Source organism: Lepidothrix coronata, unplaced genomic scaffold (genome assembly GCF_001604755.1).
Source record: "Lepidothrix coronata isolate B3197 unplaced genomic scaffold, Lepidothrix_coronata-1.0 Scaffold44, whole genome shotgun sequence".
NCBI lineage: Eukaryota > Metazoa > Chordata > Aves > Passeriformes > Pipridae > Lepidothrix > Lepidothrix coronata.
The window spans coordinates 1,419,307-1,444,034 of NW_016690224.1; the positions used below are offsets into that span (position 1 = coordinate 1,419,307).

General features: G+C 44.3%; 1 protein-coding gene across 2 annotated transcripts; it reads right to left on the minus strand.

Annotated features, from left to right (window-relative positions):
• Window positions 1–2,092: 2,092 nt before the first annotated feature.
• NAA25 (N(alpha)-acetyltransferase 25, NatB auxiliary subunit) lies at window positions 2,093–24,728 on the minus strand. Of its 2 annotated transcripts, none has more exons than XM_017814375.1 (24): window positions 24,625–24,728; window positions 22,218–22,303; window positions 21,041–21,179; window positions 19,322–19,440; window positions 18,714–18,788; window positions 17,801–17,908; window positions 17,306–17,384; window positions 16,717–16,828; window positions 15,793–15,882; window positions 15,286–15,455; window positions 14,459–14,571; window positions 11,876–12,083; window positions 11,316–11,402; window positions 10,243–10,423; window positions 9,551–9,650; window positions 5,726–5,877; window positions 5,052–5,177; window positions 4,501–4,744; window positions 4,169–4,292; window positions 3,759–3,824; window positions 3,240–3,337; window positions 2,915–3,025; window positions 2,348–2,494; window positions 2,093–2,215 (listed from the first exon to the last, which is right to left on the minus strand). In XM_017814375.1, exons 2-24 carry the CDS (start codon window positions 22,275–22,277, stop codon window positions 2,093–2,095), a joined length of 2,832 nt encoding a protein of 943 aa, XP_017669864.1. In that variant the 5' UTR covers window positions 22,278–22,303; window positions 24,625–24,728. The 2 variants fall into 2 exon arrangements, with proteins under 2 accessions (XP_017669864.1, XP_017669863.1); XM_017814374.1 differs by having other exon boundaries at window positions 24,554–24,722.

Consider the following 24,728-nt stretch of genomic DNA (forward strand, 5'->3'; position numbering starts at 1 on the left):
CCATGGCTCCATCTCATCCCAGATGACACACGTCCCCCACAGCAGTTTCAATTCTGCTTTCAAGGGAGCTGATGCAGAAAACCTTTTTTTAACCTAAGTTCTGCTTTCAGCCCACAGGAGGATTTTAAACTTGGTCGTGTTACCTCACACTTCACTCGTGTCATCGCTGCTTACTGACACAACCGGCTGAGTTCAACCTGGTGCAGCAGCAATGGAAGGAAAGCCCAGCGTGGATCAGCCCCTGGACTGTCCCCTTCCCCTCTGGCTGAGGGCACTGTGACAACCTTGCATTCAGTGCTGGTGTTCGTGCAAAGCCTCTGGAATTAGCAAAGCCTGGGGAGGGAGGGGACAGGGACAGCAGCAGGGACACTTTGCCCCTGTGACTGAGAAGGGCAGTGCCTGGTTTTGGCTCAGTGCTGCTCCGAACTGGCACCATCTCACACCGGGGCTGTTTTCACTCACCCTGCACATCTGAAAGCACCAACTTCGGTCACCAGTCTTGCTTTAATTTAAGGAGCACACCTTTCTTTCAAAAAAGATACTTCTATACAACATATAAGAGTTCAGTTTTGTTTTTTTCCTTTTCTTTTTTTTCCCCCCCCCCGGAGAAGTATTACTATAAAACAGACTTAACACATTTTGGTATTCCTCCAGCCCAGAGCACTTACCAGACATCATGAGTAAACCATCAGGACATCCATGACAATTTGACAACCTGCAGACATTCCTTTCCCTTTCAGGATGGGGCAAAGCAAAACTAAATCCAGCAAGAGCAGCTATGGGGACTTTTTTTTTTTTTTAATAGAGGGGATTTATTAAAAAAATAGTCTCATCAACATTCTAGCATTGCTAACAAAACAAAAGAGATGACAAAGGCAGTCAGCTCTCCCAAAACTTTAAATCTAGACCTTGGATACCTGCTGCTTTAAATCAGATGAGGAATCTGTGGAGTCTGACCTGTCCCTTATTTTGCAGGTACATGAACTTTTTTTGCCTATCACTTCTAGGCTGCATTGCTCCTTTAAACTGAAAAAACCCAGCAGAAATGCAGATTCTGTGGGAGCAGATGATATGATCACACTTTCTAACAGAAAGCTTAATGAGCCAGTACTGGAATAATCCAAGTTCAACTGCAAAAAGCAAGCTACAGGTGCAAAAAGGGTTCTCAGCCTCGTTCCACAGCGGAAGCAAAAGTCACCTCTGCCAACTTAAAACCAAAGCCAATAGGATTTCATTTCTATTAAAATATTGAAGTCTTAAAGTTTCAGTAATCTAAATACACTTTTTAAAAGTCATGACTGTTGCTGTTTTACGTTAAACTGACATGATATCAGCAGTGTCAGACTTCACTGCACATGTTATATACAAGGTCTCTGGGTTTGTCCTTTTTTTGCTGAAACGCCCGTTCCCATCTCCCTCTGAAGTTTGCTCCTCATCACACTGGCAGTTTCTCTGAGTGTGAAAACACAGCGTGTGCACCGACACCTCCTCCCTCTGTTCTCTCCTCAGAGGAACCAGCTGAGTCCCAGCCGAGGGAGTTCTCCCATGTGGCCTCACCTCTCCCTGACGGACCAACACATGGAATTCTTTCAGCAGGACCAGGTGCTCTGCAGACAAAATAGGCAGTTCCAAACCAGGCTCATCTCATTAGAGGCGGCTGAACGTGGACATCTACAATTCCTGCACTTCTAAGGCAAGGACCATACAAAAATTATAAACACTGTATGGTGATGAAAATACAACTCCTTGGAGAAAGATGCTTTACACTGGATTTCTATTGCTGCTTCTAAAGACCATCTCCAGTTGTTTCTAGAGATCAGAAGGGAAGAAAGTTAATTTTCTCCTGTTGCAATATGCTTATGAACATGTATAAAAAGTGGTCAAACCCCGGTGAAGGGTCCCTGCTTCTCATTTATGTACAATAATTTAAATCAGCTCAATACATCTGTAATACCTAAAAAAATTGTTTCATGATTTTAAGTCCTTCATGCATTATGAGGAAGTTCTGGATTAAAGTGATGGTATAGTGGATGTTGCTTCTGTCTGGGACTCTGGTGTCACTCCCCTGTGGAGTCTGTCAAGGATGCATTTCTCAAATCTTTAGTTTTTTAATGGTATCGAGTCTCTTTTTCAGCAGCTCCCCAATTTCCTGAACTGAGTGATGGTAACTGCTCTGGACCTTCCCTTGTACAGTCTTTGTAAACTTTTTTTCTTCCTGCAAAATGCAAAAGAGAAATAATTCACTGCACAGCAACTGTTTAAATCCCCCCTTTAAATTTCATCCACCATCTCAAACACTGACAGAAAATTCGTGAGGACCACAGTGTTTACAAAGGGTATCTCTTACCTGTAAAAGCAGAGTGTCCTTGAGGGACAGCTCTTCAAGTTTTAGTGCAGTCAGAATTATTTCAAGCCCTTTGATATGATCTATTACATTGGAAGTTAATGTCTGTAGTTCAGTTACATAATCCAGGAAGTGGGTAAATACAGGTGGCTATAAAAACAAATACATATCTTTAATTTATAAACACTTACTAATGTCCATTCTATCTGACAACTCACATTGTAGCATCATTCTATCCCTTGTCCCCAGTGCTAAGCTATATTTTACCTACCCAGATAAACACTCCCAAGCTAACAAGTTTACTGTAGTGCATTCAAGGTCTGTGACACTCTAGACTTTAGTGTTTCCCATTAAAAAGCTGTCACATGATGTCACATGTGCCACATGACCATTGGATTTTAAACAGCACTTCCAAAAATTAGCCCTGAGTCACCTTTACCCCACGTCAGCCTCCACAAGGCAGAGGTTACGAAAACCAGTTTATGCTCATGTTATCTATGCTGATTTTTCTTTCAGTATAAATAAGCTGTGATTGGGGGTAGGGGAGGAAAGAAGAATTATTGTCTGTACCATAGCTACACTGCTTTCTTTTTTTTTCTTCTTCTTTTTTTGCAGGTTGGATTTAAAAGGTCGGAGGACACTGTCACAGTAACTTGATACCCACAGGGCAATGGAGATCGTCTGGAAAAAAGGGACAAACGTGTTACAGGTTGCATTTACAGGAGGCTTCTAAACTCATTTTAGTGTTCCTCCTGGTAAGACTCACAATAGATGGAATATGCAACAAAATCTCTGCTCTCATGAGTGACTGAGATCAAACTTTCACTGTGTTTCAGTCCCAACATTTTTACCCCCGGTCCTCCCAAATTTCTGGTTTCCAAAACACCCAAAATACCTCAACAAAGAAGACTAAGTTTTCTAACAGGTTTGGATGAGTTTTCAAGGTGCCATCTCTGACTTCAATCAAATCACCTTTACATTTATTGAACAAATCTGAAAAGAAGAAAGAAAAAGGACAAAGTAGAGCACCATAACTGCATATTTTCTGTACATGACATATCTCAGTGCAGCATTCAGAGCTGGGAGGGGACTGCCCACTAAGCAGTTGATGAGAAGGTCCAGCTCTCACACTTCCTCTGAACTGTGCTTCACTACAAACAGCATCTCCACACCTTTCATCAGCCCCCCTGGCCCAGGGGAGACAGGATTTGCCAGACCGGGCTGCAGGGGAAGTGCAGTGACAGGACAGGGGACATTCTGAGCATGCATCAGCTTCAATCAGACAAGCCAAGGGCCATCTCAGCCTTCTTTCACAGTCTGCAGGTGCAATAACACATCCCAGCCCTGCAGCATCCTCAGAGGAGCAGGAAGCACTGCCTTAGCTACCAGTGTCTATTCTGGAATTACCATTTACCTGTCAGTCGTTCTACTAAAGACTTGAAACTATTCCCTATTCTTTCCTGGATTTCTGCTGAATCTTCTGCAAAGAAACAGAAATACAAAATGATAAGCTACAAATTTCTGTATTTTCTGCTTCCAGAAAACCAAGAGGCATTTAAATGTAATTCAGTGTCAGCAGTCAAAAGCAAATGCAACTGCTTTCAAAGAGGAGCCAGAATTACAACAACAAAGACTTGCACAAAACATTAAATGAAGGCACTGGCTCCCAGATAATTCAGTGTCAGACAGAAAATTAACACACAAGTAACAGTTTTGGGTCCACATCATCCAACGCCCAGCAGCTTTCAAACCAAACAGAGACACATCTCACTCCCTCCCACCCACCACGGCAATCTGGTGAAACCCCTGCCCCCAAACACTTACCTAAGCCATTGGTATCTAGTTCATAAATATCACTAACAAGATAAAACAAGCTAGTCTGGCACTGACAGCTGCCATTGCTGAAGAAGCCAGCCATTCGGGTGGGAGGAGGGCCAAGGACAGGATACTAGGCAAGAAGCAAAGAAAAAGATAAAGGTGTTGCAGCTTTTCCTCATCTCAAACCCAGAGTTTGGCACATCTCCCAGTCACATTCACACCCCACAAACCCAGGGGCAGGTAAGTGCACTGTGCAGCCTGCGGGGTGTTACACGATGCAGGTTCTCTGCTCACATTCACAGTTTCACATTCAGGAAGAGCTCTGGCCTCAGTAGTACCTGAATTTTTTGTTCTAGAAACTTCTTCCCTGAATCCGCCACCGCTTCCAGCTGCTGGAGCAGGGATCTGATGGTGTCAATCCTGGAGGAGACGCCGTTCTCTGCAGTCTTTTCCGAGTTCTTTGGTTGGATGGTGTGGCTCAGAGTCGGGAGGCCGCTCACCAGCCTCAAAGTCAAGGACCGGATCCGCAACCACAGGGTTTCTTCCTCCAGTGAGAGCTTCCTATGTTCTTCAGAAATGTCCCTACAGAAAGGCACCAAAGGCTGTCAGGGAAATGCTCCAACTTTGCACAGCAGCTAAAGCTTTCTTCAGGCACAAAAGCCTACCCAAAGCTCTCCTAGAATGGATGAAGACGAAGGAGTGGCCAGAAATTAAGAAAATTATTAATATATAAAAAGGCAGCACTGCTAGAACTGATGGATGGTGCTTGTTAAGTCTGCAGTCAGCCAGCCCAGGGAACATTAAATTTTGTTGCCCTGGAAGGAATTTCTTTGCCATGTGTGTTGTAAGGAAATAGGGTGACTCTAGAGTTGAGGGTATTTCTACTCACCTGTCTTTTGGATCCCAGCTAAACAAGACTGTCAGGTCCCTGTTATCACGCAAATCTTTCCATGGAATGTCATCCTCCTCTGGGCTCAGACTCATGGACTTTATACTTTCTTCTAAACTGGTTGATCTGGACATAAGAACAAGCATTAAATCAAACATCTGATCCCTGGAAAGAGAAATCACAGCTCACTAACAGACCATGTTCTGCCCACTGTGCAGCTCTGCTGATGGCAGGAGTGTGGCACACATGTGGCACTGACAAGGATATGAAGGAAAAGCAAATTAAAATCAGATTAAAATCTTACAGTTAGAAAAGACCTCCAAGATCATCAAGTCCAACCACCAGCTCAGCACCACCACCATGTTCACCACCAAACCACGTCCTCAAAGTGCCACATTTACATGTTTTTTGAACACTTCCAGGGATGGTGACTCCACCACTTCCCCAGGCAGCCTGTTCCAATGCTTGACAACCCCTTCCATGAAGGAATTTTTCCTAGTATCTAATCTCAACCTCCTCAGCACAACCTGAGACCATTAAAGGCAGAGAGGAGCACCAGGAGGAGAGAGATGTTTCTGCCAGAGCTGCAGGTGCAGCTCCCCAAGGTCTCACTTGACCCGTGTTCTGCCCATGCACAAACCCCCCAGTTCCCCCCCACCAGGTGCTGAACTCACATATTTGCTTCAAGTAAGAGGTCCAACAACATCCGCTCTGTGCGAACTTGGGCGAAGTGAAGGGAAGAGTTCAGCCTGTTCCTGAAGGCAATGAATTCCGGGATCTTCTCAAACGCCCCGTACTTGTAGGCTTGGATGATGTATTCTGAGGTCTGGAAGAGAACACACAGCAGTCCTGTATTAGTCACTGCCCCAAAATGGGAATAACCACCTTTAACAAGGTCACTGCCAAGGAATTGCATTTCTGGGGATTTACGCACCCAGAGATCACAACCTGACAGATCTTCAATCCCCAAGAGAAGTCCGCACTTCTCCAAGTCATCCCCTTTGCTACTTTAATTTGGGAATGCCCAGATACTCCAGAGGCAGTGGGTTTTAACAACCCAACCAACACTAACGAGATTGAACAACCAAACCAACACTAAGCATCATGTTCCTGTCACCACAGACTGAAGAGATGATTTTGGAAGGCTTTTTTCCCCTTCCTTTTTTTTTTTTTTGTTTTCCAAATAATTAAATCCTTGCTTCGTTATGAGAAATACTTCCAGGCAAAAGAAAGATATCCCAGATTTTCTGGAACTCACTTGGATGTGCATCACATATTACCACAACATAGATTTAAAAAAAAAAAAAAAATTACTCACACATTTTTTTTATTTGTTTCTCTTTTTTATTAGAGTTTTGAATACAGTATCACACAGTGTGTACATGTTACAATACAAACACCAAAGGAAGCTCTCAAGGTCCATGGGATACTTTGCTTCCCCTCTGATGAAATGCAGCAATAAAGGCAGGCAGCCAATATTTCACAGTCCAGGCAATCTCCAAAAAGGAGATTTATGTGATGAAGGAGCCCCAAGCAAGCACAATGTTATAATGAAAATGTCTGAAGTGTAGAGACAGAGTGAACTGTTTCTGCTCCCAGCCTTGAGAGGTGGCTGTATTTTTTAGCATCAGAATTACTCCACAAATGAGAAATTCTGGCAAATCAAGTATTTTCTTCTGAACAAGATTCTGAACTGCACTGAAGATGAGAAGCACCAAGAAAAGGCCAATTTTCTATGGTCCTGACAGACTCAACCTGTCTAGAAGGCTCTGAGAGATCAGAAGGCAGCACTTACAGATCAAAATCACCTTTTCTTTCCCTCCAACATGAAAAACTATTTTTTTTTTTTATTTTCCCCTAAGAAATTTGGTTATTTGCAATGTATGAAAAAAAGATGCCAAATATTCAACAACATACCCTGTGACAACCAGCCTTGCAGAGGTGCTTGTCAGGCTGCAGGACTGGGCTATGGGTGCTAATTCAACTCATCGGCGTGGATTTTAAATCCCCCCAGGCCACGTTGGTGCTGTTTGCCTGCAGTATCTGCACAAATCAGAGACGGACGGACACAAGAGAGTTAGAGATTACTTGGGGTTCTGCACAGTTGAAGGAGGACTTGAGAAGGATTTTAGTTCTGGCCAAATATAGCAATGCTGCCTCCTCTCTCCTCCCTGTCCTTGGCATCCTCTCCCTGAGAGAAATACAGCATTGCACAGCATCCTAAATGGCTGTTCCGTGGGACCCACTCAAACAGGATTCACGTCAGGCTGTGAAGTTCAGCAAGAAGGAAAATGGATTTATCCAAAGCAATCAGTGTGATTCAGGAGCTCTATTTTTATACCAGACCACTTGGTTTACATCCCACACTTCCTGCACAGCGTTGCACAGGACACAGTCTCTGTGCTGGAAGACACTGCATCTCTCTCAACAGTGACCTAGGGAGGAGCAGGCAGCACTAGAAATCCTGGAAAATGGGAATTTTTGAAGGATAGTCCTCCTTTAACACTGCAGTTAGATGTGGTCACAGGGCTTGAAGGGGAAGCTGCTGTCAGGACCCTGAGCACGAAGGGGTAACCCCAGCAGCAAAGAAACTGGTATCAGATCCTGACCTTTTGATACTCAGGACATGTCTTATGGCAAGGAACCCCTTTCTTCACCCCCTCTCTTGCCACAACATCATCCTCAGTGAAAGAGACCCTGAACTGAGCCTTCACCTCCTGCAATTTGCACCTCACGCTTGGTTTAAAGGACACTTCCTATTTGCAAGTACAGCTTTTGAGGCACTACCCAACAAAAGGATCTTACGGATACAACCACTGGAAGGGTCCAGAACACAGGAAAGATTTGGCTACCTGGGAGCAACAACAGCTCATGGTCCTTTGGTCACCCACACTCTGTCTCCAAGACAAGACATGATGTGAGTGGGTTCCAGTTGCATCCTCATCTTGTCACATGAAGAATTCTAACATTCTACTGCACCACTTGTGCCCCTCTTGTAATTCCAATATTTTAAGGTGTAGCAGCAAGGTCGAATTGTTCAGGCAACACCTTTTCAGGATTTCTGGAACACGAGTTGAGTAGCATTTTCCTGCCAACAGCACTTGGAAGGCTGCCATCTTCATCTGTGTACAGGTGTTGAGCTACTGGAGACAACCAGCTCTTCTCTGCCACAAGAACTTTTATCACTGATGCCAAAGAGAACAACCTGCTTCTCAGGGAACCACACCTGAATTACTTGATTGTTTTCCATGGAAAGATGATTTCTTGATGCTTTCCAACGCAGTGTTCCCAAGCAGACGAGTCACATCCCACAGTTTTTCCGATTCGCTTTTCTCACCTGTACCCAGCAGTCGTGTGTTTTATTCACACAGTTGGTTCTAGGGATGCTTTTCATTAACATCCACCAAATGACTTTTAAACAAGACTGAAAAGTTACACCTCACCAAAAAAAAAGCTGCCACTATCAGCAATAGACACACAGGATAAAATCTGGATCCAGAGCTTCACTCCCAGGAATCCAAAGCCTCTTAGCAAGAGGAATCAGTTAAACAACAAGCAAATGAGGGATGCAAAGCAGAGCGAGCTCCCAGCCCATCCTACAATCCATGTGCTGCTCTGTGCATCCAGCAAATTCCTGTGTCAGACACAGGTCACAGGAACTCAGCATCTCCCTTCCAGGCACAGGAAAGGGAAATGGGAATCATGTACCTGGGAATCACTTGGGCTGCCAACACAGCAAGGGGAATTCTCAGGGATTCCTGTGTGAGCATCTTTACTGTTCAGTTCAGACAACTCCTGTGTTTTTATCTCTTGCTGGGAGAGTGGGAAAGCAAGTTGTGTGACTGCAGAGCCTTTGGAGCCAATTTAGCCATTTGCCACTGAAATGCACCTTTGTTTCTTAGGAATTAAAAACCAATTTCTTCACCTACCTCTCAACAGTGACCAAACTGTACAATATAAAACACACAGGATATATTCCCACTCCTCAGAATGGAGCGGTCCCTTTATAATGATGTGCACCCCCCACGACCCCTGTGTGCCCAGCACAGCCATCATTGAGTCAGTGATTGTAACAGAAAGGATTCATAATGTGCCATCCCATCCTGAGCCACCACCCCCGGCTGCTCCATGACTGTCCAAAATGCCAGTTTTATGACACCAGGGTTTTTTTGCCACACGAGATTTCACTCCAATTACTGCATAAAATCACAAACCATTGATTTAAAAGTAATCATATCTGGGTTTTCTGACGAGCATTAAAACCGGCTTTAATAAAAAGGAAACCTAAAGCAAAACCTCATGTAACAGTAAGTTGCAAATTCCTGCAGTAAGAAACATAGGTTGAGGCAACCTTTACTACAAAGTTGCACGTACTATTCCTCCTTGCTATCATGTTATTAACCTGCATTTCCATAAGCCCTTCCACAGGGCACAGGCTTCTCCAAGTCTCCTTGACATATTGCCCTGTTACAAGGTCACAAAGGTTTCTTTCAACTTACATCTTTCTGGTTGGAGTGGAAAAACCTGAGTGCAAAATTGCAGGATTGGGATGCAGCAGCATAATGGCCCAGGGACTCGGCGTAGCGTGTCAGGAGATACCTGCAGCAAACACAGCAACGTCAGCCCCAGCCCTGGAACCCCAACCCCAGACAGCTGCAGCACAGCCCAGCTTTCAGGGGAAATGTGGAGATTTAACAGCATTCACATTAACAACTTTCATATTCAAGTTTAGGTTTGAAAAGTAGAGGAAGGAATTTTTAATTTTTTTAAAATAGTATGTGAGGAGTTGGAGTTCCTCCATCCACCTCAAGTGTGGCAAGAGCTTTACTCAGTCAGATGCCCCTGAACACCAACCAAAGCCATTTGGTGTGTTTGCTTTAACTAGTGTTCCCAAGCTTTCCTGAGCAACACCACAAGCTGGAAAACCAAGCTATGACTAGCATCAAGATAGATGTTTCACAAATTTCCTCCAGATTAGTTAATACTCAGTTAATTCTCTGAAAATCCAACACAGGAAAGATACTCCACAAACAGGGGAGTGGATGTGTCTCAAAATCCCCAAAACGCTTTTACACAGTGTATGAAAAACTGATAATCTGCTCTGTTTTGGGTGGCAGAGCAAAGTGCAGGTCTCAGAAGGGGTTCTGAGGGTCAGCAGCAGCAGGGATTATTCTCAGTATGTACCACCCACCCGATGGTGTCGTGCTGGATGTGCTTGGCATCGAGGCTGGAGTAGAGCTCAGCCACGGGTTCGAACGCCCCGAGCCGGCAGTAGATCCGGATGAGCAGCAACTTAAACTGAGCATTGGAAGGACTGTGAGCCAACCCCTCCTCCAGCAGAGTCAGGCACTGCCACACAGCTGCCTCTTCACCTGCAGACACAAAGAACACAGGTGTGAGCAGAGAGAGGCACCCAACAGCCCTCAGCACAATTCCCTCTGGGACTGGAGCTTCCTGGTGTTACACACCTCCCCCAGGGATTTACAAGTGCAGATGGCACAGTGTAACACCTGTCCAGCACTACTGCTGCTCCCTGAGGGAATGGGGGAGGAGTAATTCCTCACAGGCAATACCCAGCTCACATCTGCACAGAGCACAGCCCTCACAGTGAGCCCGCTGCAGGCAAAGTGACCCTCCCTGATGGATCCTGCACTGGCTGGGAATTCTAGTTTACACACACAGAGCAATCCCAGGCATTATGCAAAAGAGCCAGGAATTCAAGAGCCCATGTCCACCAGTGACCTGCCAGGAGCCTGACCATGGCTTTACTCAGGTTAAGGACTAAATCTTCCTCGGGAAAGACAAAGGCATGACAACTACATGGAATATAAACAGTGCCCATGGACATCCACCACTGGACACTGTGGGACTAAGAGACACGAAGAAGAGGTGTGGAGTACAGCAATACTCAAGACATGGAGCAGGTCCCAGCAGGTCTAGAAACCAGGGATCCAAAAGACAAAGTATGTCAGGAAGGGGAAGGAATGCTCCTAAAACACTTCTCATATCAGAAAGGAGTTGTCAGCAGAGCTCGTGCAAAGGGAGAGAAACAAGGAATTAATCAGAAAAATTAAATCCCTTTAGAGGTCAGTGAGATTCAGGTCAAACACCAGCTGAACAGAGACTCCTCAAATACCCCATATTGCCAAAAAACAACCCCAGAAAGCTACAGGCCATGCCAGGTACTCACTGCCCACAGGGACACAGTCCCCCCACCCAACCATCCAGGGTGGTGATAAGCAGGGCACAATTTTGGGAACGTACCTTCCAGCCACAGATCAAGCAGCAGGTGAACTGCAAGCAGGCAGTAGTAATCTGAAAACTGCAATTCAGTTTTCAAACAAGATTTCCCTAAAAAGAAAAAGGAAAGTTACTAACAGTGCTGTCAGCTGATCTCACAGGCAGCATTGTCAAGTGACACATCCATATATGTGGATTATAACCACAGTTTAATTTATAAAATCAGAATCACAAGTGTCTTAAAAACTCAAGCAACTTCATACACGCTGCATTTGTTTATCACTGAGTGGATTTTGGGGCACTTCATATATTAAATCTGCTGGAAGAAGAAAGGACTCTCCCACAGTTGCAAGATTAACAAAATTAATACTCCTGGCCCAGGTATTTGTTCTGTGCACACCAGTGATAAAGCATGGCTTTTAAAAATTAAAAACCACCCTGGAAAGTCTTGTTTATCTTTAAAATACATTAAAATTACAAAAAAAACTAAAGGAAATTCAGGTATAGCCGAGGCCATAATGACAAGGAGGAAGCCAAGTGTTCTCAGCACTGAGCTGCAGGATCAGGTTACAGATGTTCCTCACCGAACTCCAACCCATGGCGGTATCTGAACATCAGCTCCCGCACCACCGTCAGCTTCTCCTTCTTGTCCATGGCGTGGTAGATGCCCAGGAGCCTGGAGAGCTGCACCACACACAGGTGCTGCTGCAGGGCCTTGATGTCCCCTGGAAGGGCCACCTCGTTCTCGGCCGCTGCTGACAGGGGGATCACCTCCAGCAGCTGCTGGATGAACTGGGAGAGAAACACTGGGGTTCAATCCTGAGGGCAAAGCATCGTTTCCCCCCTCAAACCAAGCCAAAAGAGCAAGGTGGAAACATTGAATCAGTCACATCAGTGATGCTCTGAACAGCAAACTAATCACATTCCTCAACCACAGAAATGGGGACCCTGGCCCCCAAGCACTACAAAGAGCAGGCAGAGGGCAAAAGTGCTTAAAATTCCCAAACTAACCTCAAAATGGAGTTAAACAGCAGCATCTGAACTATTCAGGAGAATTTTAAGTCTTTCTTAAGAAAGTTTATCTAATTTGGAGCATTAAACTGAACGAAGATTTCTACTGCTCCACATGAATGATGTATCAATATCAACCTTGATGTCACATTGAATCAGTGGTTAAAGATACTTAACTTTGCTATTTTTTAATTCTTGAGCACACAGCTCTAGTTGCACTCAATAGCTTTTATTAAGTTTCATCAAACAGATGGAAGAAAAAAAGAAAATCAGGGGCAGGTTTCCAATGCATTGACACACCAGGGAGTTCAAGCACCTGTTAACACTCCCAGCAATAACAGATGCAATTAAAATAATTAGTTGCTGAAAGGCTTCACAGCACACTTCCAGGCAAGCGTGGTTTTGCACGAGCTGTTACATTTTCCCTCAGCTCTGAAGTAATGTGAGGTCATCAGCTTTGATTAATGACTTCTTGCTTGAATTAAGTTGTCAGAAAAGCAGCCTCTCATTGTTTGCTGTTTTAATGGGAGACAGAGGAGTACTGCCAACACACAGCCAAGGGCTGGACACCAGTTTCTTACTGTGAACACTGTTGGATTTTAGGGCAAATTTAAAACTGAGTTAAAGCCAAAGAATTCAGCTTTACTGCACTTGGTATTGACACAAAGGAACTGCATCAAATGCAAACCTGAGGCCAAAAGCTTCACAGCCAGAGAGGAGCAACACCAGGCACCACACACACCAGTTCCCGTTTTCCCACAGAACAGGCTGGAGATTGTTGACAGATTTTTGTAGTTTGAGGGTTTGCCAAGCTGAGCAAGGTCAACCACATCACTTGGCTCTATACTCCAATTTACACCTCTCGAAGTCAAGACTGGTGTCATGACCATTATTTCTGGAATATCTCACATGTCAGTGGCCCTGCAAGATCTCCACCTTCCCAGCTACTGAACTGTAACTGTAATTTCAAAACTCATCAGCACTTCAGCACCACAAAACCTCCTCAACCATTCGTGCCCTTGACCGAGTTAAACTGCTGCAGATGCTGCTTTAGACACAGTCAGAGAACAGCCACTGGCAAAACCTTCCAATCCATCAGTTTGACACAATATATATTCCAGAATTTATTCAGTAAATCAGCAGCAGTTTTAAGGCCAGACAAAGTTTTAGAGAACTTATTCAAAGTCATGGTTTTACAAGCACTGGGACAAAACTGTCACCTAAACTATTACTGAATATCAGTCTTTCCACTCCTGGTTTAGAGTTTGTTTCCTGGAAAGTTAGGATTAAACCTGATCAGTACTTCAGGGTTACCTGACAACAGTATCACCATTTCCAGAACCAGGAGTTAAATATCCTTCTGACCAAATCTCTTGCCAGTGGGGTAAAACCCACACCTTTAAACATAAAACATCAGCAGCCATCTGCCCATGCCAGGGCCACCTCTCATGAGTGGGAAGAGCTGTATTAACCCTCAAAAACATTGTAATAAACTAAAGAACCACATTATCTACACTTTGTTTACCAACATTTTCTCCCAGCCTGTGGCTGATCCCGGATTCCCTGCCTTCCCCAGCACTGATCCCTGCACACAATGGCCCAGACAAACACCAGGGTGAGTGACAGGATTCCCAGCTGCTGAAGTCATTCAGGGCTGCTCATGACTCTGCACAAATGGGCTTTTCAGTTTCAGAGAGAGATTCTGGAAAAAACTGCCGTAGGTCTCTCCATCACCCCTCAAGCAGCATCAATGCGTCCATTCTTTGGCACTGCCAGAGCCAAGCAAAGCATCTCTGGGACACCCTCCCTGCATGGGATGAGGGAGCAGCTTTTTCCCACTAAACAGAGAAGTTTGAGCTCAAAGCCTGACACCTGATACCTTGAAATGGTAATAAAAATGCCAAAGGAATACAAGATCTGAGACTCTGCAGGATCAAACTCAGCTTTAAACCTCCAGTAAAAATCCTCAGAATGAAACTGCTCAGTGTTCAGATGTTCACAGTATTTCCTACAGCACAAAGAGTTCTCTGAATTTTAAACAGAAAAAAAAAAAATGATGTTGCCAGTCTTTCCATATGATCCACAGGTATTTTAAGATAAAAGCACCAGAGTGCAAACATCCACTGCAGTTCCTGCCACACTTTATCTTTCCTTACCTTTGAGTATTGGCTGGGTGAGAGGAGATCCACAAACACTTTGAGATCAGTAAAACAGCAGGGTTTGTCCCCAAATTTTTTGAAGTATTGGAACATTAGCTCTTCTGGATCACCTAGGGAAAAGCCCAGTCCACCTTTTTAACACGCTCCAGTACGAGTTGAATCTCTAAAATCACTCTGAGAAATCTGTTCACGGTTTTTTTTCCCCCTTCAAGATTACAGAGTGATTTAGAAAACAGAGCTGCAGATTTTAACAGAGGCTCAATGTCTCTGGTAACCAAGGACACAAAAAAACCACCCCAAAGGCTTCATTCAAGCTCCTCTGGCAGATAAGTGCCCAGCAATACAGGAATGCACACCCAGCCTCTGCTTATCTAACCACAACTTATTTTTGGATGGAAACACAAAAAGAACTAGTAAGAAGCACAGATGTTGCTCTAATCACGTTCTCTTTCACTGATTGCCTAAATGCCACTTTTAAATGCGAGTTTTTAAAAAGCAAACCCAAAAAACTTAAATGAACTCCCCCCACCTCCAAAGACTGCAGCGTTAACAGCTGGACTTTCCAAAGAGCAGAGCAGCAGGAACACAGTGTCAGTGACTGCTCCTAAATCCCAGAGGTCCTGAGAACTTCCCTGCTGGCTTTTCCAAGCCTGGACTAGTCTGAACTACCTGCCTTTCTTCAGGGCTCACCCTTTAATGCTTTCAAAATTCTTTACACAGAGAACAGCAGGTAGGTTTTCGTCACAGACACTGTGTTTAACTGAGTGTTCCAAGTTTTTCTCTCTCTCCAAAAGCTGGATTCCTCCCCCAGCCGTGGCTCTTACCTAGTTTATATTCATCATTGCAGCCTCTGTGTCTCAGACGCCTGATCAGCTCCAGTTTGGCTAAATATGGTCCCCGGAGCGGCCGAGAGCTCTTGGACTCCTCTGTGATCCTCTCCTCTATAAACTCCACAGCTTGTTCCACAGAACAGTGCACCTCTCCTTCCAGAGAGCTGGGAATTAGAGACAAAAGCTTCTTGGATTTTTCCCAGCGTGAGAGCAGGGATAACACACACTCAGCACTCCCAGGATACTCCTAAGGAAATCTAAAATCCACTAAATCCATCACCACGGAAAATATTAACTGGAAGAGTTCTACAGTGCACAAACAGCTGTTTCCAATAATTGCCAGACTCCAGATAAAAGCAAGGAGCACACATGAAACAAAGCAGGGAAAACACATCATTTGGGGTGTGATGTCAAGGAGTCACCCAAATATTGAATATATGGACACAAACAATTCATTGTAGCATGAAGGGCAAACAAAACCACAGTAAAACTGGTACTTACTGTTCTTCTTCTGCTGGAGGTGTCCAGGACTCATCAATGAGTTGAAACACTGAATCAAAGTAAGTTATATAAAACTGCCAATCATCTGAGCTGAAACAAAAAATCAGGCACAGGACAAAATTTAGGGAATTGCCAAGACAGTAATTCACAGCTAGAACTGCATTCCTTGCCAAAGATAAACTTAAGGAATGGCACATCATCATATTACAGGAAAAACCCAACTGCAATAATAAAATCATTTCCCCTCCAAAAGGTCTCACATCTTAAGAACTCCATCATCCTGAATTTCTTGAAATGTATTAAATGAAATAATTTCAATACAAAATTGAGGCAAGCTATAAACTTTCCTCCTCACATTTACATTCCACAGCTCAGCAACATCCCCACAAAATGCAAAGGCAGAAGTTTCTCTTCTGTATTTAACTTATATCTAAGATGAGGGCAGAGCTAAACTCAAAAAGCAAACAACACATCTCTCCTGACAGTTCTGAGACAGATCTGATCAGACTGGAATGTTCTGTCTCCTGGTGCATCTGTTCCAAGCACCACATGCATTTCCCACTGTGAAGTCTGGCCAAGTGAGAGAAATGAAGTTATAGAAAATGAAATGTAAATGCAGTTCTTCTCCTCTCTGTCAGAGCTGGACAATCAGCATGGCCTTTAGAAATAAGGAGGTAACAACACTTCATTGCATTAACGTGTTGCTAAATCCTGCTTGAAAAAGCAGCACCTACAGCCCCGTGCCCTTCCCCACATCCCTTCACCATTCCACCCTGCCACCCTTCTCAGGCTTTGGAGCATAAAGCTTTGAGATCCTTTGATATTCTTCTCTTTTAACCCCAGAAAGCCACTAAACAAGGCAATCCACAACCAAGCAGAGATTTTTCATCCAGTTTTGGCAGGACTGCAGCACCACCCCCTCACTTTTTGAGCAGCAGCCGCCTGGACAGCGCGTTGCACTCGGGCCACCGCCGCAGCTTCTTGTACATGGCCATGCACTTGTTCTCCCGGCTCTGGAGCTCACTGGTCAGCTTCTCTGCACCACAAACACAAGGCAACCTCATGTCAGCACTGCTTTCCTTCTCTGCCTGCTGCAGAAAGCTGCTTATAATAGCCCAGCATGCAAAACAGTGTAAGAGAACAGGAGAGAGGACAGAGAGAGAGATTTCCTATGGAAACCGTCATATCCCAACTCCTTAAAACTCCATGTCAATCCTCAGAAAGGGTATTAGAAACTTCATTTTTTCTTTTAAATGGCAGCTACAACAAATAAGCACAACATCAATTTACTACTGCAAAATCCACCACTGAATAATGTTTAAATTCCATAAACATAAGTGGGTAAAACCAGGTGGCACAAAAACCTCCAGAGTTTGCACCAAGGTTTGAAATTGGTGCTAAGTCAGGCTTCCTAAAATATTACTGTTTTTTTCTGGAAGCAGTGGGCAAGTCTGAAGCAAAGGAGAACTCTGTGTCCTCCACACAACTCTGATTTATTAACAGAATAAATTACCTCCCAGTTTTCCTCTCACAACGTCTAAGGCTTCCTTGTACTTCTCCAAACGTTCCAGAATCATGTAGTACAGCTCAACCTTAAAAGAAAGATTAGACTGCAGTGAAATTTGCTGGGAAAACCATACACAGGTGTGTCAAAAAATAAACTAGGAGACACCAGGCCTGCACAGTTATCTTTAGTATCCCAAAGGGTGAAGAACTCTGAAATGTAGGTCTTTTTTTCCATTCTTAGTCCTCAGGTTTTTCGTGGGGCCTCACAGGGAGCAAAGCACTTCATCAGTCAAATGAAATGCCAAAAATCTGCCTTGGCCACACAATTCCAAATCCCTCTTAACCCCCTGCTCTTGGTTTTCCTTCTGTTCCACTCCATCCACATTTACTTCCAAAACATTACTGATTATTATCTTGGAAAACTGTTAAAATAATCAACTTCCCAGTGCACTGCTTGTCTCAACAAAGCTCAGATCAAGCTGAAAGTATCCCCAAGCCTTACTTCAGCCTCAGCTTCAATCTTATCCTCCTTCACCATTTTTTCCACCATTCTCTCAGCCAGTGGCAAAAACATGGTCTTGGAGAGGTTTTCATCCTGTGCTGAGATGGACTGAGGGAGAGAAGGATTATTGGAACAGCTCAGCAACTTTTTGTCCTGTCCCACCCACTGCTTTTTTCACTTTGGAAGAAGAAAAAAAACAACCCAGGTCCTTCAACCCCCCCCAACCACCCATCCAGAGCTGCCTCCTGTGACCTGCAGAGTGCAACTGCTCTGGGAAAAGGAGCAGTAAAATTAGTGACACACAGAAAAGCTCGTTTTTGATTATATTGACCAGAGATTTGCCCATCTGAGCACACAACACTCACGGTAAAAACCATGGAGCCAGAACATATTTGTGTGTTCCACAGCACAGTATTTTAGAGAATGTGATTAATGCCCCTCATGCTTATTTTTTGTTTGATTTTGTGTCTGATTAGTGCCCAAATCTCTGTCTCAACTAAGAGCAGCACAGCTGATCTGTGTCTATTCCTGCAGACTCTGCCAAGTCCAGAGCTCTCATTTTCTCCCTCCAAGAGCCTTTATAATTTCATTAGAGAGGAACAGTTCTGACTGAGAAACTGCAGATATTTGAGGATTTATTCATTATCTCTCTACTAAAATGACAGTAAGATATTAGTCCAGCTCAGAGAATAATTCAGTTGTATAAACATGTATAAACATGGTAAGGCAACAGTCAAATTGCATTATAAAAACACTTCAGCATTCATTTTGGACCACAACAATAGTGCTACTTAAGGAGGGCTCAGCCCTTCTCCCAGCACCACCCAGGAACAGGTCAAACACCATTTTACTTAATCTCTAATGTTTTCATTCAGAACATTTCTGTATCAGACAAACTCAACACTGTACACACCTGCATGATCAGGCTCATCACAGACCAGAAATAATATGGATTTTTGGGTACAATCTTATAAAGTGCCATTCCAGCCTGAAAAATAGAAGCCAAAAGTTTCATAATTCCTGAAATATATTTCTTTCCAAGCTCTCATGACAGACAGCAATGATGGCAGTGACAACACAGAATTAGCAATTAGTGCCCTTTAGTTTTTCTTCACTGAATTCCACCAATACAAGCCTAGCTGCATGTTGGATGCCACACTAAGAGCATGGGCGAGATTACTCTTCCCAGATAACAGAGAACTAAGGAGGAAATCAAGTGTGAAAACAGGGATCAGAAGATCTTGCTCTATATTTTCATCTATTCCAGAATTCCTTGTAATACACTGCCAGCACAGACCAGTTGAAGGCACAGCTTTAAGGAAAGAAAGCTTTTCTCTTTAGACAACCCAACCTTTAAAAAATTGGGGTTTAAGCCTTTCTGTAAAAACCAACACAGAGTTTAACTTCTGCACTAACCAAGCTCAGCTTTTGGAAGACTCCTTGTAACGTGACAAGGCACTGACAGTAAGAAATACAGAAAAATACACCTTAAAATAGCCAAACACCAGTTGTTGCTCGTACCTGTTGCATCTTCTTGTACTCCCCAACCCTGGCATAGGCCATGAAGAGGTGAGAGTGATACTCTTCACTGTTGGGAACCTTCTTTACAGCTGCCTCGTACAGTTTAGTCACCAGTTCAGCTAAATCGAAACCAGATGCTTGAGTTAAGACAAATTTGGGAATATTTTAAAGCACAGCTGCCTAAAGAGCATCAGTGATGCTCTGAAATCACCCTAATTACACCCAGCAGCCACAGAAATGGTGCCCTGGCCCCCAGGCACTACAAACAGCAGGCAAAGGAGAAAAGTGCTTAAAAAACCCCAAACCAACCTCAAAATAGTCAAATCAAAATGGAGTTAAACAGCAACAACTGAACTGTTCAGTTCAGAATTTTAAGTCTTTTTCTTAGGAAAGTTTATCTAATTTGGAGCATTAAACTTAATGAAGATTTCTACTGCTCCACATGAATTATGTGTCAAACCCAACATTTTCAGAGCCTGATATTAAACTAATTACTCTTATCACAGTTTGACTTATATTAATTATATCCTGTTACTTCCCAATTGCCTATTTCAGTATTCTAAACAATTATTCCACACTATACTTTTTGATAATAGGTCTATCATGACAAAATACTTCTGATATTATAACATGCAAAACTTTCTTACATTTTCATCCTTCCAGATTTTTTCCTTACATATAAAACTGCAGCTCAGTGTAGTATTAGAAAATTAAAAGTAATTTTTCTTTCATAGTTTCTTTCATAGTTTAAAAATACTCAACACACAGATATAAAACATCTAATTCCAATTTCCATGCAGGACCAAAAGTGCCTCACACCCACAAGTTCCTGAGTTATAAACCTAAAAGTTATAAAGCTCAGCTTAAGACCTTATGGAAGTTGTGTGGTATCACAGAAAGGCTCTTGACATTCACAGGGGTTTCTGCTGAAGTCACAAATACACACAGAAATTTGGTGTTATTTAAGAAATGATGCTTTAACTCCACAAACAAACTGGGAGAGCATCAGCAATTGCAGACTGACACCAAACAGCCATTTCTGCAGCAGCTGTTTCACCTCATGGTCATTTCTCCAGCAATTCAACAACAAATACTGGTACCAACACCACCCCACAAGGAGCTGCCAGGGACAACAAGTGTTCAGAGCTGCACATAAGCAGGGTATAAAGTCTGGCTTCTTTCAGAAAAGCACATGAAGCTTTACTCCATCACTCCAACAGTCATGATTTAGCACTTTTAAAACAGAGAATCACTATGAGGAACCAGACTGAAAAGCTGCTGTGGTCAAACTGGGAGGGTAGGATTTCCCTCCCGTTTCTCACCCAGTTTCCTGAGCCTGAACCCCTCAACTACATAACAGCACCAAACACACTCCAAACCACAACCCACTGATTTGCAATCTCTGCCACATCTACTGACAACAAATCCCAATAGTTTCGTTAACAAAAAGTGAACTTACAGGCTGCTGGATGATTATCAACCTGCTTCATTTAGGAACTGTTACACAATCATGTTAATGACAAACCTGAACAAGGTTTTTTTAGCTTTATGGAGATCACTGGAGCCTTACAGGCATCATTTAAATTCTCTGAGTCCCTTGCAGCCTCTCATAGACACAAACTCTGGATTTTGCACGTTTCCCACCACAGTGGGTCCCACAAACTTCTGGCAGAACGTAAATAATTGAGATTTTTAAGGCAGGCAAAGGAACAAACTCACGTCGGTGCATTTCCCGGTACAGGATGGTTAGTGCCTGCAAGGAATTATCATCTGTGGGTTCAAGTGCTGCTACTTCTTGTGCCAGAGCATAGGCTTCATCCTGCTTGCCAGTCCTCTGCAAGCCAATGGCCTTCAGAACCTGTGGACACAACACAGGCAGCTCTCAGGATTTGCAATTACCAGTGGAAATCCTCTCGTTCCTCGTCAGGCTTTGCCCAACCACCCTCTTTCCCCTACAGAACTTCAGGTTTTATTAAGCTTCTAACCCATATGGCTGTAAAGAAAAACTCCCAAATCCAGGCTGCATCAAAGAGGGGGATTTGATTTCCTACCAAATATCCAGGCTGCTCCAGCATCACCTGCCACTGGGTTTTCTCTCCCTGCAGGCTGAACACTGGCCAGTCCTGCCCATTTTCATTTGTTTCTTTTCAATAACTGGCCAGAGAGAAGTGACATAAATGAGATTCAGGTCAATGACACTCTCTGCAGCTTGGGAAGCTTTCAGGACATAGAAGTGGTGTGACCTGTAGAGGGAAACCCCCAGGGAAATGAGGAAAGTAGAAAGAGAGTCACATGTTCAGAAAAGTGAAGGACAGAACTGCCTTTCCTTCACCAGGGCACTGCAAGGAGGGAGAGGACAAGAAGCAGAAGAGCAAATGCCTCTAAAATTATGGAATCACAAAATCCCAGAATGGTTTGGGTTGGAGGGACCTTAAAGCTCATCCAGTGTCCCCCCTGCCATGGGCAGGGACACCTTCCACTAGCCCAGGTTGCTCCAAGCCCTGTCCAACCTGGCCTTGGACACTCCCAGGGATGGGGCAGCCACAGCTTCTCTGGGCAACCTGTTCAGTTGGTATGTTTTACAAAGACTCCACCCCTCAGGAGATGTTTTGGTGCAAGCTCCTACAGAGAAGTGTCCCAACCTGAGGTCTCAAAGAGGCATTTCTGAGGCCCAGCCCATGTGCCAAGGTTGTCTGGGTGGTGCTGACAGCCAGACAATGAGCTCGGGTGTAACCAATACTCCGCTCACTACCCACAGATCTGTACGAGTTCAGGCAAACAAGACACGTGGATCAGGTCAGAGATATTCCAGAGGGTCCAGAAGACACTGGTCTCTGGAACATCACAGCGAAACACCTCAGACAGAACGAGGTGGGTGCCCCCAAGCCACACTTACCTTGGCACAGTGAAGGTCCTTGTGCTTTTTGAGCAGTTTATCCGCTTGCTGGATTGCCATTTTATTATTGCCATTATCCAGATAATCTGCACAGGAACAACACAGCCAGTGTTACACACAGCACAAGGCCACTCTGCAAAGCCATCTCCAGTTTTACCCTCTGCTCTTACACCAGGAGCACAAACCACCTTTTCCTTGTACAATTACTCCTAAGCCAAACATTCAGGAAACAGTGTCACATCGGGGGTGAAGGATTCATCTCACTGTGCTGGTTTTAGTCATTCAAACAAACAAGCTTTTGTAATTACTCCACACAGATCATGACAGCAACAAAAGAGACACATAATAGAAGGGATTCTGCAGCAACAGCTTTTTGCTGGCAATGCAGCTCCAGTGCTTCAGCAGGAAAAGGAGAAATTAATTGGGTGTGCCTTTGGGAGACTTTCAGTGACTTTAACAGGCAGGAGGTTACAAACTTAACACTCACACTCCATAAAAGTGTTCAGTGAGAACTCCTTGTCCACACCATCCATCCCCCAGGCAGAGCAAACCTGTCCCCTCACAGAGCACCACTGTGCTTCCACCAGACTGCTTTTGAAGACACAAGTGTGAAGCATCAATATTTCCTTGGGGACATCCCACTGTCCAGTGAAACTTCAGCTGCAGAAAACCCACCTTGAGACCATTTTCTCCTTTTTAGCTCGGAATTATAATTTTCAGATTGATCATCACATTATTAGATAATTACAAGCAAGGAGTAATTTGCTTTTAGATCAAGACATGACTCCTGCGTGCTTCCCGTCCCTCAAAAATTCCTATTTCCAAACCAAAACCCAACTTAGCTGCCCCTTCATGTGCCAAGGGAAGGATCTGCTCACACTGCTGTGGCCAAACTATCAGCAGAGCTCATTCCAGTTAACTGGAATTACATTACCTCTTTCTCCTCAAGACTGTCGTTCCCACTATGAGACAGAACTCTTTTACTGAGTAAAAAGGTGACCTTTGGTGATTCCTGGGCACATGGTACAAACTGTGCATCTCTGCTAATGAGATTTATATTCAGCAGCTCCCACATTATTTCCACAGCCAATGTGTGCTGCAGATTTAAAGCAGAGCTAATTGGGCTCCTGAGACCATCCAGAGCAACCCTCAAACGAGGCAGTATCTCCACACCCCAAAACTAAACATTGCTGCACAAAATCCAGTCTGAAGCCACGATACTTTGTCTTCACATGGGTGTTTTAACTCAGGAGAACCCGTGTATCACCTTTAACATTAAACTTAAGGAGGGATTTCTCGGTGAAGAGGCTTCAAAAGTGTGCAACAGAACATCTGAAACTCTGATTTAAGGATCTGTGTCACATAGTTTACTGACACACAAATTACCCACCACTGTCTGATGTTGTTGAACATCTCAGCTTTGGGTCTCTCAAAGTAAACCAAATAACCCACAAACCTCCCTGAGCTGCAGCATGAGGAGACTGTGTTTTGCTAATAAGTCAGTTTGTTGGAAGTCAGAGCAGGTGGCACATTCCAAAGGAACTAAAGGAAAATAAACTCCAGCCCACATCAGGCACAGGTCTGTAGGTGGGGACGTTCAGAGGCTGGAAATGCAACACCTGAACTTTCAGGTGAAGGCAGAACGAGCCCAGATGAAAGATAAGCAGAGCTGTCGAGGAACTCTGGGGAACCACAGCACAAACGTGAAAACACTGGTTTAAATCAAGAGCCAGACCTCGGCCCTCCCGCTGCACATCCCCAGCTGATGATCTGGGGAAGTTGTGTATTTACATCTCTAAGGACACACACTTTATTCTGGGTTCTGCAGCACCACAGCCTGAATTCAAACCTCACACTGCAGATAATCCTTTCCAGAACGAGCAGAAAAAGATTCTAAAGCTCTCTCCCTAAAAGCTCCACTCTCTGAAACGAACACAACGAGACATTCAACATCATCTGCTTCAACACCGGCTGAATTCACCCAGATTTTTCTGTTAAGACCACTTCTCACCCGGGTCGTAACACAGATAACCGCACACCAATAAAACCGGCAATCACAGCACGGACAAGCAAACTAAGGAAAAACACTTAAAAACGTTACATAAAGGCAAACTGCAGCGAACTTGAACACTTTTAACCGAACAAAACCATCTCCCCCTCCCTCTCCCCGGAGCCCACCGGGGGACGCAGAGCCCGGACCGCGCCATCCCAAAGCCCACCCCAAAAGCACGTCCAGCCCCGAAACGCGGCGTTGCGAGAGCCGACAAAACAGTCGGGGACATTTCCCAAAACCTCCATCAATTTTTTTTTTTTTTTTTTAAGGGAAGAAACGCTACCGTAGCCCGCGGAAGCGTTTATCCTCCCCCTTTCTCCCCACATCTGCATAGAGACAACGCTGCCTCCAAACCTCTTTAAAGCAACGCCGACTGCACGAAACACCCGGCGACCAGAAGCCGGACTCCTTCCAACTCATCCCCGCTTGTGAGGGGGGGGACCCGCGGGGAGACACCC